Below are 15076 nucleotides of genomic sequence, written 5' to 3'. Positions count from 1 at the left end.
GGCTTGGATCCCTCACTGCTGTGGCTTCAGTGTGGGCTGGCAGCTGTAGCTCCTATTTGACCCCTAGCCTGGTAACTTCCATATGCCGCAAGTACAGCCTCAAAAAGCGGAAAAGACAAAAAAAAAAAAAAAAAAAAAAAAGAACAAAAGGAAAAAAAAAATCCCTGCAATAGTATGTTTTATCTCTTGATTATCTACTTAGATAACACCTGTTAAGTTTATAGTAATTTTCTTCACGGAATTTCATCCCTGAAAGCATCATGCCACTTTCTGTTTGTGAAAATGAAGTTCTTACAGAATAATCCATCTTAATCTCATAGAAAAGGCTATATTCAAGGAATTACATACTGTCTTTTCTTTATTCAGTTTAGAGTTTCCATCTGGAAAACTATCAAAACCTCAGAATAATCCTTACCCTTGAGAGCTCTTTTTCTTAAGTTACCAGAAATCCTTACTGCCAAAAATCTGATTTAAAAAATGACATCCATAAAATAAGCAAAAGTTCTTGGACTCACAAAAGATAACTGTAGTAAATGTGGTGCAACTAAATGTCATGCATTTCAGGGAATAATGATTAAAAATAGTCAAAGGAAATTGAGGATATGAGGGAGGAAATAAGAAGACTAAGAAAGGATTTCATTTTTTTTTTTAATGTATAAAGGACATTTATAAGAAGGCCGCTCATCAGTTATTTACTATTTTTCTGAAGATTAACAAGGAAGATGAAAGATCATGGCTGACCTCAAAATTTCAAACTAGCTATTAAAGGAATTCATGTAGTTTCCAGCCCTAAAATCTCCTATCATATGATGACTGAGACTTAAAAGTCAGAGAGGCTGCTGAGATAACTCAGAAGGACACCACCAGCACACACAAGAGGTCACCACAGAGAATCAGAGGTGGGTTAGGTCCTGCCTAAGGGCTGCAATTACTGGGCTCACACTGCTATCCTGCCGTCGTGTATAACCCCACAAGATGAACTCAAGACAGTGCTATGCACATGCTACCCCATGACTGTTGTTAGTTTAGGAGACTGGGTAAGAAAGGTTTCTATGCTCCTGTGGTTTTTAAAATAGACTGATTTTTATGGACGCCTAATACTCTACTAGGCAAAAATAAATTCTAATGAATATCTATAATTGATAATGGTAGAATTCCCGTTGTGGGTTCAATCCCTGGCCTCGCTCAGTGAGTTGAGGATCTGGCACTGCCATGAGCTGTGGTGTAGGTCACAGACACGGCTTGGATCTGACATGGCTGTGGCGTAGGCCGACAGCTACAGCTCTGATTTGACTCTTAGCTTGGGAACCTCCATATGGCTCGGACGTGTCCCTAAAAAAAGGCAAAAAAAATTAAATAATACTGACAATGGCTTTCGGTATGTCTGCGTCTCTTTTGAAAACAAAAATCTGATATTATAAGTGTCTTCTGTTTCTGAGTTTACTGTTGAAAGATTAAACTCATTCAGATAGTTTTTACAAAGAAGGTGTAACAATGACAGAATCAGAAGAGCCCAGAATGTTCCTAAGTGGATTCCCATAGTTCAGAAGCTCTTAGAATCCTGATGTGAATCAAAAACTATGAGAGATATTTGTAAACAAAAACATATGCTTAAGGGTATGGATATAATTCCCATGTAGAAAAGACTTTTCACTCTTTCTGGTGTTGTTGAGCATCCTAGAAAACCAGCCTCACCAAAAAATTTAACTAATTTTATGGACCAGCAAGACAAGAAAGGCAAGATTTTTTCTAAAGTGAAATAAAATGAATCACTTAGCCATTTCAAAGTATGTATGTATAATTCAGCAGCTTTTACTGCATTCATAAGGTTATGCAATGATCATCACTATCTAATTTCAGAACATTTTCATTATCCTACAAAGAAAGCATACTGATGCAGTAAGCAGTCACTCTCCACTCTGCCCATACCACATAAGGGCAGCCACTATTCTACTTCCTAATTCTAAGGATTTGCCTATTTCTGGACAGTTCATATAAATGGAATTATACAATATGTGACATCTTGGGCCTGATTTCTTTCACTTTGCATACCATTTTCAAGGTTCATCCATGCTGTCTCATATATCATTCCTTTTTGTGGCTGAATACTATTTTAAGGTATGGATATACCACATTTTATTTATCAATTCATCAAATAAGTTGAATGACATTTGAGTTGTTTGCATTTTTTTGGCTATTATGAATAATGCTGCCATGAACATTTGTGTCCAAGTTTTTATGTGAACAACTGTTTTCAGTTCTCTTAGAAGAGGAATTGCTGAGTCCTATGGTAATGCTATGTTTAACTTTTTGAGGAACCACCAAACTGTCTTCTATGGTGCGAAGGCTTTTTAACACTTAAGAGTCCTTCGTTTTGTCTGTTACATCCTGAATTTCTACTTGCTATTTGCTAGTAGGGCCCTCAAACACCAAGCAGCAGACCCATCCACCAAGCAACACAGTACCACCCCACTCACACCTAATTTACAGCTCCATGGAATAGCATGAGAATCATCCATGTGCACTTTACAAAGGCAAACCCCCATTACAAGACAAAAAAATAATCCTTCCCAACTCTGTGGAGGCAACTTTCAGAGAAAGCTGTAGTTCAGTAAGAAAAAACTCAGAGTTGAGGCACAAATTAAGCTCTGGTCTCTGATCTTAGTTCAGGGACCAACTTTTTCTCTACAACCCTCACACTTCTTCTCCATTCACTAAGCTTCTTAATTAAAAGTAAGCTTACACATTCCTATATATAAAACAGATAATCAGCAAGGACCTGCTGCATAGCACAGGAAACTCTACTCAATATTCTGTAATAACATATATGGGAAAAGAATCTGAAAAAGATCGAATATATGGATATGTATAACTGAACCACTCTGCTGTTACCTGAAGCTAACACAACATTGTAAATCAACTGCACTCCAATGTAAAATAAAAATTAAATTTAAAAAAAGAAAGTGTAATCTGTTTAAACTGTTTCACACATTCACTCTTCAACTTGCGGCAACATGTCCACCATGCTATGAGACTTCTCTGACAAAGCATCTTCATGATGTTTACAGTTGTTTACTGTGAATCAGGTAAGGTCTGCTCCAAGTCCTTTACTTCTATTATTTAGTCCCTACAATAACTCCATGAGGGAAAGTGCCCCTATCAAGCCCCATTTTACAGTTCAGAAAACTAGGAAAGTTCAGTAATTCCCAAGGTCCTATAGCTAGAAAGTGGTAGAGCTACAAGTGGAATTCAGGCTGGCTGGCTCCAGGGTCACGCTCTTAATTTATACCAGCTTCCTGTACTAATCCAGTGGATTCGATCCACCTCTCTCACATTATCAGGTGTAGCGCATGACACGCTTCCAAAAACTTACTAACTTAAAAATGAAAAACATAGTAAGTGTATACATATACACAATATATCTATGTACATACAGACACAGATAAGCTTTTATCCCCTCCAAATGCGAAAATGACCAGCCTTATCGTACTGTCGTGGTGAAGAACTTGTTCCCTGCAGTCAGCTGCAGGTCTGAATCCAGGCTTCAGTACTTCTTGGTGTATGACTTTGAGCAAACAATTTAGTATTTCTAGCTTCACCTTCCTCAACTACAAAATGGGAATAACAATAAGAAATTTCATGGGTTTCTTGTAAGAATTGAATGTGACTAGTGAAAATAGCCCATAGGAAATACTCCATAAAAATTTTCATGGCAATAGAGGCTCTGGTAGGACCATAAACCAATTACAGCCAACATGGAACCTTTCCCTCAAGGTCACTCCTCCTGTGGATTCCCTTTCCAGGTGGATGGTGTGACTCACCATCAGTCAACTAGACTAGACCCCTGTGGTACCAGGCTATTGCCCTCCTCCAGGCATTCCACAGGGCTCTCCCCCTCTGCTTCCAGACTCCTAACTTGTTTTCCGTCTGCAATCTTATTATGTTCCTCCAAACAGCTGCTGTCATATGTTTTTTTATTTATTTTTATTTTTATTTATTTATTTTGTCTTTTTGCCTTTTCTAAGGCCGCTCCTGTGGCATATGGAGGTTCCCAGGCTAGGGGTCTAATAGGAGCTACAGCTGCTGGCCTACACCACAGCCACAGCAACGCAGGATCCGAGCCACGTCTGAGACCTACACCACAGCTCATGGCAATGACAGATCCTTAACCCACTGAGCAAGGCCAGGGATCAAACCTGAAACCTCATGGTTCCTAGTCGGATTCGTTAACCACTGAGCCACGACGGGAACTCCTGTCATGTGTTTTTTAAATAATAAACTGAATTTGGTGTGTGTGTGTGTGTGTGTGTGTGTGTGTGTGTGTGTGTGTGGAGTGGAAAGGGAGAATTAAAAAAAAAAAAAAGTCCTATAAAAACTGCAAAGTGAAAAACCTCCTGCCCACTCAGTTCCTCATGGACCCAGTTTCTACCCACCAACTACTACCCCCCATTAAGGTAGTAACTATTACTGTTCTTCTATAACTTTCCAGAGATTTCCTACACTATAAACAATGTTTTTCTTTTTTCCTCCAGTTCTGCACCTTACTTTTTTGACTTATAAGAAAGTTTACCTATTGATATCTAAAATTTGTCTTCATTCTTTTTTTTTTTTTTGAGTGGTATTACATAAGTTAGGTATACTATAATTTACTTAGTCCTCTATTGATAGATATTTAGGTTATTTCTACTCTTTTGCAATTATAAACAGTGCCATACCAATAACTTTGTATGTGTCCATGTATGTGTGTTTACCTGTGTGTGAGTATGTGTGTGTATAATTTTATACATCCATAGTATACCTATAGGATAAATTCTTAGAAGTAAAATTCCTGGGTCATAGTAACTTGTATTTGTTATTTTGATAGTTACTGACAAATCGCCCACCATCGGGGTTATATACCAACAACAGATAAAAGTGGCTTTCCCTACAATCTTGCTGATAAAATGTATTATCAAACTTTTGAATTATTTATTTATTTGCATTTACTTAAAGTTGCATTGAAGTACAGTTGATTTACGGTGTTGTGATCATTTCTGCTCTACAACAAACTGAACTGTTCATAAATCTAAGAAGTGAAATATATTATTTTTAATTTCAATTAGCAATTTTCTTCTGAATGAAGTAAAGCATCTTTTCCGATGTTCAACAGTCATTTGTAATTTCCCCTTCTGATAACAGTTTTCTTGTTTGAAATTTTCTAATGGATTTTTTTCCTTATCTGTTTCTTATCAGAAAGGTTATATGTTGGGAACATTAAGACTTTGTCTAACTGTAAGTTCTAAATTTTTCCCTTTTCACTTTTTAAATGGCCTTTATTTTTCCCTCTATAGAGGGAAATTTCTAAATTTTCACATCATATAGATAAATTTATCAATGTTTCTTTAAGAGACTTCTGGATTTAGAATAAGCTTGAAAGGCTTCTCTTATGATACTAAAGTCACCTTTACTAAATGCACATCTGACTGTGTCACTGCCCTGCTCATAACCTTTCAGTGGCTCCCAGATGACCCTGTCTCTGCTCCTTCTCCTGGACTACAAGGCCCTCCCCATGAGTTCCAGTTCTGACTCACTCCCCTGCACCACACTCACTGTGTGCAATTCCTGGGCTACAGCAGCTGAAACCATGCCCTGTGCATTTGTTCCTTCTCTGCACTCCTGGAACGACTTTCCTATCTCACCTTTCAAGATTCAGTTCTCACACCTATCTCCAGTATGAAGCCTTGCCTGGCTACTACGAGCTTCCCATCCCTCTGTCCCTCACTCTTAGGACTGACAACCCCCTCTCTCCACTGTGGGTTCTCAGAAGTCTTCCATCTCCATTGACAGCTGTAGACTGGGCTGGCTCCTTTGCATTTCTGTAGTGGCTACCAGACCATAAGCCCTCTGAGGGCAGGGATCATGTTTTTGTTTTCCCAGGGCCTTCCACAAAGAAGGTGTTTATAAAACTTGAAGGAAAATCCATGTGCTTGGACAAATCCTTTAACTTCTTTGAACAAGTGTTTTCTTGCCTTTAAAATGAACTGAATAAAAAAAGTCTATTGTTATTCACAAAATATTATAGAAATAGGGTCCTAAGATTGTATTAGTATGTCTAAGAGGTTTGAATGAAGTCCTTCATTACAAATCTAAATTTAGAATGTTTTCTTTTAAGCTTGCAATTTTAATCACTGAACCAAGAGAAAAGAAACAACCAAAACCTCATGAATTCAATTGATGTTATTCACCTATTTTTAAGAACCCTTGGGGTAAGCATTTTTTCAATTATAAATTAATTGTGGTTCCAGAGAAATAGAACTTAAAGTTGTCTTAAACCAAATGATTGTTGGTGAAAAAGGAAAAAGAAAACTTGCTAGGGAAGGAATTTATCAACGTTTAACTTGGAATGGTTAGAGACTTACGCTTAAAAAGAAAGGAGTTAAAAAACCTCTGATGTATAGATACTATTTTCTAAAATATTTAAAAACAAATAAAAGGTAAAGACGAGATTCTTTTTTTTTTTTTTTGGCTTTCAAGGGCCGTACCCATGGCGTATGGAGGTTCCCAGGCTAGGGGTCTAATCAGAGCTACAACCACCGGCCTGCGCCACAGCCACAGCAATACAGGATCTGAGTCTTGTCTGCGACCTACACCACTGCTTATGGCAATGCCGGATCCTTAACCCACTGAGCAAGGCCACGGATCAAACCCGCAACCTCATGGTGCCTAGTTGGATTCGTTTCTGCTGCGCCACAACAGGAACTCCAAGACAGATTCTTTCTGAAGGATGGGGTAAAAAATGGGTTTTGAAATTGCTGTCTATTTCCATAAGAGGGCATAATAATTAAAATGTGTGTGTGTGTGTGTGTGTGTTTTGTTTTTAGCAAGTATCCATCATCTTCTCTAAGAATCACGGATCATGTTCCTGCATCTAAACCTTTACAGCCCTGGTGTCACAGTGGAAGGGTTTACACTGATCTGCAAGTAAGGACATCTGGACCCCAGTCCTGATTCTGCCACCATGACCCTGTTAACAATTATTCTCTTTGGGCTGTATTCTCCTCAATTATAAAATAAAAGGGTGTAGCTATATCAGTGGTCTTCAAACTATATGACAGGGCAGAGAGTTATCTACGTAATGCCATGATCACTCTAATTCCCCTGTACAAATGAGGAACACTTTCACGGTGAAAAAATACGACCAGTCACTTTAAGATGCTTAATTAAATTCCAGTCTCATAAGAAGCAGCAGCATCACAACAGTGAGCACTCACATCCATTAAGAACTCAACTATGAGCCAACAAAGGCCTTGACCAAGCAAGGCCCAGCCTCATCATCAATTGTCATTTCCTTCTTTATTCATCCTGTCATCTGCCCCTGAGTAGCACCAGAGAAGCAGTAACAGGCAGTATATACGCAAAAAAGAATTATGGAAGAAAAACACACTTGAAAAGAACAATCCACTAATAATCCTTTTTGCAAACTGGGGGAAGAGTGTCCTTATCTGATTGAGGAGAATACCCTGGCCCCGTTCATGGGCTACCAATGTTTCACAGGACACTCAGAGATAACTGAGGAAATCTCCTTTATGTTCTAAAATTCCATTATTTCTAACTACTCTTTTCTCGAGCTTGGTGTCTTCCTAGAAGAAAAAAAAAAAAAAATGCTACTTAGATAAAACCTAACTCTGTGGTCTGGAGAAAGGTCACTTTATCTGGTATAAGCAAAAACAGAATTGCCCCAAAGCAAAGCATCTGCTCTCCCTCTGCCAGCCAGCCTCTCTGTAATCAATTTATGGCCCTTCTTTGAAAAGCAAATTCCTCTTCACTTTGTTGCCCTCAACTATCTCTCTATTCACATAAGATTTAAGGAAGAGAAGTAATAAATCTGTTTATGAAGAATACCTTAATTTTAAATTCCAGCTGGGAGTTGATCGTATACATCATTTCAGTCCTTTCCATCTTCCGGGCTCCTTCATTGCAGAGTCGAACCAACTGGAAACAGAGAATAATAAAGAGGGTTAAGAGGTGGGGAGAAGCCTCACATTCAAATGCAGATCTCCCTTGCAGGAAATAATTAGCACTTTGGAAATTCAGAGACTCATTCCAGACAGTTAAAGAACTCACAGTTTCTTTTTTTTCCTTTTCTTTCTCTCTCTCTCTCTTTTTTTTTTTTTTTTTTTTTTTTTTTTTGTCTTTTTAGGGCCACACCCATGCATGGCATATGGAGGTTCCCAGGTTAGGGGTCAGATTGGAGCTACAGCCACCGGCCTAAGCCACAGCCACAGCAACGTGAGATCCAAGCCACGTCTGCGACCTACACCACAGCTCATGGCAATGCCGAATCGTTAACCCACTGAGCAAGGGCAGGGACCGAACCCGCAACCTCATGGTTCCTAGTCAGATTCGTTAACCACTGCGCCACAACGGAACTCCCCCTCTGTGCATTCTTATCACACCACCCTTTCCACACACACCAGGCAGGCTCCTCACAGGTCTAGTCTCTTTTGCTCCTTTTCTCTGCCCCTCCTCCTCACCTTCACCCATGGGGACCTCACCAACCTCAGGGCAAGCTGCACTTCTCTCCCTACTTCAAATCAGAGCAGCTGAAGGCAGACAGACTACCAACTTCAAAGGCGAATTCTCAGCAGAATGCAACATGCAAAGCATGTGACCAGTAACTCAGAAGCTGGAAGAGGGAAGCCTTCGGGTCAAGGATGGCCAAGCTAAGGAAAACTCAGTTTAATTACAATTACTGAATCATCTAAAATAGTTTTCATGTGGAGCAGTGGGTTAATATCTGGCATTGTCACTGAAGTGTGAGTTCGATCCCTGGATGGGAACTTCTACATGTAATGGGCACAGCCAAAGACAAACAAAAAAGAATCATCTACAAACAGAATGCATTCACAGTCCTTTGATGACTAGCTGTAATATTGTCATTTATAATAAACAAAATATATATTTTGTCTTTGTCCAAGTTTCCTGGCACACAGCTCCTAAAACCCTTATAACTTCCTATATAAGGGTCATAGGGGCATCTTTGGCCATGACTCAGTTTTGTTACCAGTTCTTGAAATAGCTCCAGAGCAGAAAAATGAAATAGCTATCTTTTGTTATTCATAACAACCCCCTTTCAACCCCATTAATGAGGTGAATTTTAGAAAACCCCTAAGGATATGGGGCTGGTTGCCGGGGGAACCAACCCAGTGATCAGAGAAGGCTGGAACTTTCAGCCCCATGCCAGCCTTCCAGTTGGGGGAGAGGGGCTGGAGATCAACTTGATCACTACAGGCCAATGATTTAATAAATCGTAAGGAAGCCTCCATAAAAATCCCTGCACTTTGGATCTGGAGACCTTATGCGTTGGTGAACAATACTCCCACATGCTGGGAGGGTGGCATCTCAAACTCCATGAGAACAGAAGACCCTGTGCTCAGGACCCTTATCTCTTCATCTGGCTGTTCACACATATTCTTTAATAGTCTTTGTACTAAACTACTCTTATAGTAAGTATACTGTTTTCCTGACTTCTATGAGTTCCTCCAGCAAATTATTCAAACCTGAGGAGCGGGTCATGGGAACTTCCTATTTATAGCCAGGGGGTCAGAAGCACAGGTAGCAACCTGGACTTGTGATGAATGACAGAAGTGAAGCTGGGGGTTCTTGGAGGCCTGAGCCCTTATCCTGTGGGATCTGAAGCTATCTCCAGACAGAGTGAACTGAACTGAATAAATTAAGGCATCCAGCTGCTACAGCAGAATTGCTCTGTACGGGAAAAGCCCCACACATCTAGTGACCACAGTATCAGAAATTAAGTGTTCTGTGGGTAGAGCATTGAGGGCGGAGGAGACACACAGGAGTACCTAATATATAATTACCTCTTACCTAGGACATAATTAGGTCACTGGCCTAAGCCAAAACAAATTCTGTATTTCCAATTTCTTATTAACTGAAAAATCTGTGAAAAATGTCCATAACAAAGATTATTGGCCATAAATTTAGACAATGTGATTGTCAAAAACGGAAGCTGCTAATTCTGGTTAGATTTAATATTACTGCTTTATTAAGTACTAAATGCCTAAAATAGACCATAAAGGCTCTGACCTAATTCTGTTTCATGTAGGTAACTGGAACAAAATGGGTTACACACTTTCCCTTTTTTTTAATGCTTATATGAACATATAAACAATAATCAAATGAGCACAATCATTTAGATAAGGCAATATTCCATGCAGCACTATTCAGAAGAATAAATGAAATGGGTACCATATGAATCCATGATTAAGTGTGCATTTCTACCCAATGGAAGGATAGGCCATGAAACGACAATAGTCATTATCTTTAATAAGATTACTGACACATTTTATTTTCTCTTATTTAAAGTTCTCAAAGTTTCTGTACCTTTTTTTTTTTGTCTTTTGTCTTTTTAGGGTCGCACCCGTGGCATATGGAGGTTCCCAGGCCAGGGGTCCAATTGGAGCTGTAGCCACTGGCCTTTGCCAGAGCTACAGCAACCCAGGATCCAAGCCACGTCTACGACCTACACCACAGCTCACAGCAATGCTGGATCCTTAATCCACTGAACGAGGCCGGGGATCAAACCTGCAACTTCATGGTTCCTAGTTGGATTCATTTCTGCTACGCCACGACAGGAACTCCTGTACTTTATTTTTAAAATGTACCTTTATAAACACTAAATGCATTCTTTTCTTTTCCTTTTTCTTTTTTTTTAAGGGCCTCACCCATGGCACATGGAGGTTCCCAAGCTAGGGGTCAAATCAGAGCTGCAGTTGCCAGCCTACACTACAGCCACAGCAACATAGGATGTGAGCCACATCTGCGACCTACACCACAGCTCACAGCAATGCTGAATCCTTAATCCACTGAGGGGATCAAAACTGCATCCTCATGGATCCTAGTCAGGTTCCTTAACTGCTGAGCCACAAAGGGAACTCCTAAATGCATTCTTTCAGAGCCAGCAAAAACCTTATTAATTCCTCCCTTCCACATGCCTCTCCCTTTACCATCACTGACCATGGTTTAAAGTTTGATGTGTATGATTCTGAGACTATTTCTACAAACCAATAACATGTTTATATGTACATAAGCACTCTATTATCTAGATGTCATTACGCTGTTTGTTTTATTCTGCAACTTAATGCTCTTCAGTTAACAACATACCTTAGAAATCTTTTCATATTCATAGACAGATATCTACCTCTTTGTAAACAGCTGAAGCAGTAAGTTACAAGAAGATTCAAAAGAACTTGGCTCCTTTGTCACTAGGAGAAAAGCTTATAATGGATACTATTTTCAAATATCAGTAGAATTTTTATGAGGTGCGAGTTAAAGCAGTTTCTCTCTTTCCACAGGAGAGTAAATAGAAGAGAGCAGCAGGGAAGACTGCATTGGCCTAAGACACCATCTCTACACCACCACTCCTTAAACACCAGACACCACTCTACACAAACTAAACTATCAGATTCCCTGGAAATTTCCCTCCTGCCAGCACTGCCCCAGCATGTGAACAGAAAATCAGGACGTTAACACACATTTTTCACTTGATGCAACCATCTTTCTTGGTTTTGAGCTGTTCGACTAGGTCAGCGAGTCTCTCTAAAGCCCCAAATTTAGTAAGTTGCCACGGCGATTTCAGCCACACACAGGAGCTATTTCACTGAAGAATGATTCACATTACACAAATGCACTTCATTAGCATTTTGATTATCAAAAAAGATATTACTCAATTTTCTCAAAAATGAGTATCTTTCTAGAGAGACTTGCCCAAGGGCGTTAGGTGGAGTTTGGTTCTAAAAACTTGGGCCTTAACATACCAAATTTCACTCTCTAAAATAAATACTGGGAATGCCCAATTTCTTTCATTTCAGATAAAGCAAGCAAGTGAAATTCTGCATTTTGCTTTTGAACTATACATGCTCTATATACACAAGCTTTCTGTCAAAAATACAGAATCTAGGAGTTGCCATTGTGGCACAGTGGTAACGAACCTGACTAGTATCCATGAGGATGTGGGTTCAATCCTCGGCCCTGCTCAGTGGGTTAAGGCTCCAGCGTTGCCATGAGCTGTGGTGTAGGTCACAGAGGTGGCTCTGATCCTGTGTTGCTGTGGCATAGGCCAGCAGTTCTGATTTGACCCCTAGCCGGGGAACTTCCATATTTGGCGTCTGTGGGCCTCCCCCTCCCCCCCAAAAAAATCCAAAATCTATAAAACGCCATCAGTATGCCACACAAATGAAAAAGAAGGTGAACTGCTGAGCTAGCTATACCACTAGGAGACTGGGGGAATAATACAGATATTTATGACTCTTGCTCCAGAAAGAGAAAGAAATGCTATCCTAGAGAAAACAAGTCACTGAAACACCACTTCAGGGAGGGCCTTTTCCGTAGCAAGTACCAAGGTAAGGCAATTCCATTACATTTTTGCCAGCCTTACCTAAAAGCACAAGTATCAAATAAAGTGAACTAGAGATACCTGAAGCGGTCTATGGTAACTGGGAGGTAAAATTCTTGAAAAAGCTACCTATCATTCCTAGTTCAAGTCCACAGCCAATTACTACTACCTTTCTCCTTTCTCTTCTGTGTGAATCTTTTCCAACTTATCACTAACAACCAAACAAAATGTGACACAACCTCTTTCAGGTCCAAGGCTAAAACTTCTTTAAGTAGCTTCTCCAAAAGACCCTCCCCTCCCCCACAGGATTTGGGGTCCTGGAGGAGAGACCCATGGGTGGCAGACCTTAGGTATAACTTCACACCTATCAGGCTAAGTTTCTTCACTTAGTGGTTTCCAAAGTGGGAAATGCAGACCACTAATGGAGCAAGAGATTCATTCAAGTGGTTCACATATTGCTGTGGTTTGAATGTCTATATCCCACCCAAAACACATGTTTAAATCTTAACCTCCCCCCAGAGTTCCCATCATGGTGCAGCAGAAATGAATCTGACTAGGAACCATGACGTTGCGGGTTCAATCCCTGGCCTCGCTCAGTGGGTTAAGGATCAGGCGTTGCCGTGAGCTGTAATGTAGGTTGCAGACACAGCTCTGATCCTGAGTTGCTGTGCCTATGATGTAGGCCCGCAGCTGTAGCTCCAATTCGACCCCTAGCCTAGGAACCTCCATATGCCACAGGAGTGGCCCTTAAAAAAAAATCTTAACCCCCCCCCCCAAACTGGTATTAGGTATTATTCTTAGTGCCTGATACAGGAGGACCCCAGAGAGCTCCCATGCTTCCTTCCGCCAGGGAGAAGTCTGAAACCTGGCTGGAGAGGACCTCGACCCACTCATACTGGCTCCTTGATCTTAGACTTCCAGCCTCCACAACAATGAGAAATAAATTTCTGTTGTTTACAAGCCAATCAGTCTCTAGGATTTTGTTCCAGCAGCCCAAATGATTTAGGAAAGAGATAAACTTATTTTTGATATAAAAGTGTACATTAGAAAAATAAACAACTAGCCAATAAACCCCTGATTTTGTAGTTATTATTGGCAAACTTTATTATTATTAAATAGAGTCAATTTAAAGTTGATGAAAAGAAACAGTACTTTCCAGTAGTGGTACATGGCTTCCAGGTGTTCAGGACGTTTCTGATGTCATCATTAGCTTTGCTCCCCTGGGTCAAGCCCATCCCATATTCCAATGATCCCTGCACCTTGGACTGCTTTCTCTCAGCTAAATAGTCCCAACATACCTCAGTTTCATAATCATTTAATAAAAAAAGACTCTCCCTCCTTCCCTTTTACTACAGCTCTCTCTCTATTTTCATTCTCAGCCCAACTGATGAAACAGCTATACTTGCTGGCTGCCAGTTCACACCTCCCACTCATTCCTCAACACGCTCCCATCTGGCTTCCACACCCACCCCTGCAAGGATACCACCCACTTGATGACAGATAAACCCAGTGAACTCTTCAATCATTATCTCACTCTGTCTCCAGGAGCATTCAACTGAGCTGACCTTCCTTTCTTCCTCCAAATTATATGCTGTTTGCCAACCATTATGGTTTCCCCTCCTTCTCTGGTATGTTTTATTTTGTTTTTCAAGTCTCCTCTGCTGGTTCCTTTTCCCTAAACAAGATGAAGGCCAGGGTTCTTCAGGGTTGTAGCTCAGATTCACTACTCTTCCTATTCTGCAAAGTCTTCCTGGGTAATTTCAATCACTCTCCCAGTTTCAAAAATCATCCCTAAGCTGATGGTCCACAAATCCATGTCTGCAACTCAGGTCTCTCCCTGATCCTGACCTGGATATTCCATTGGAAGAAACCTCAATGACCACACACCCAAAATGGAACTCATCAGCTTCTCCCTATGTTTCCATATTGAAATAAATGAAAGCATCCATCAAGTTGTCCGAGCCAGAGGCTATTTTCTTTGACATCTGTCCCCAAAATGCCCACCACATTCCCCATGCCCACCTCCCCAGGGCTGTAGGATTGCTCCTCTCCATCTTGATATCACACATCAGTACAGGCCTGTCGTCTCCAGTCTAATCAACTATAAAGGCCTCATAATTGGGACCCATAAAGTTATAGCTTGCATAGCATCCTAAGATAAGGTCTACAAGTCCTTGAATGGTTTCTCAGTTCTCTCTCCTGGACTGGGCTCCAGTTACATGAAGAATATTCCAGTTCTTCAAATTCTACAAACACGTTCCTGTCTTTGGGTCTCTACATATACCTGAGACACTCCATCCCTTAGCCCTTAGTCCCTGACCCACAACTACTCTTGCTTCAGATTTCAGCTTCTACATTACTACGCTCTTCACTCTTCTGTCACTCACCATCCCCTACAGTAATTTTTATTTAATGTCTGCCTCCCCCTTTACTCAGCATCTTCCACGAGGGCACTAACCACCTATGTCTTATTCTGCTGTTTTGAGGGGTAGGCTTCATCCCTGGCACTGTAGTCGACACAATAAATATTTGTTGGATGAGAGAATGAATAAACAGCTAACTCAGACACCAAAAGAAAATGAGATCTCTAAAGGCCCTTAAGACAAGGCTGTCTGAAACAGTAAAAATGCCAATTTGATTTGAGTACAGCAAATATTATTTTCTTTTTTCAACTACTTCAAGAAT

The 15076-nt window shown here is 40.4% G+C and overlaps 1 protein-coding gene across 4 annotated transcripts in view; it reads right to left on the bottom strand.

The window, feature by feature from the left end:
- The window catches only part of ARHGEF26 (Rho guanine nucleotide exchange factor 26), a 141068-nt gene that overhangs the window by 42687 nt on the left and 83305 nt on the right, over positions 1 to 15076 (bottom strand). For all 4 annotated transcript variants that reach the window (XM_021069691.1, XM_021069690.1, XM_021069689.1 and 1 more), the window contains one exon: positions 7882 to 7971. In XM_021069691.1, the coding sequence (XP_020925350.1) occupies positions 7882 to 7971 (90 nt within the window). The remainder of the gene's footprint in view (positions 1 to 7881; positions 7972 to 15076) is intronic.

The sequence above is a fragment of the Sus scrofa genome, chromosome 13, assembly GCF_000003025.6.
Source record: "Sus scrofa isolate TJ Tabasco breed Duroc chromosome 13, Sscrofa11.1, whole genome shotgun sequence".
NCBI lineage: Eukaryota > Metazoa > Chordata > Mammalia > Artiodactyla > Suidae > Sus > Sus scrofa.
Note: the sequence above shows the minus strand (reverse complement) of the source record. Positions and strands in the feature narration are given on the sequence as shown.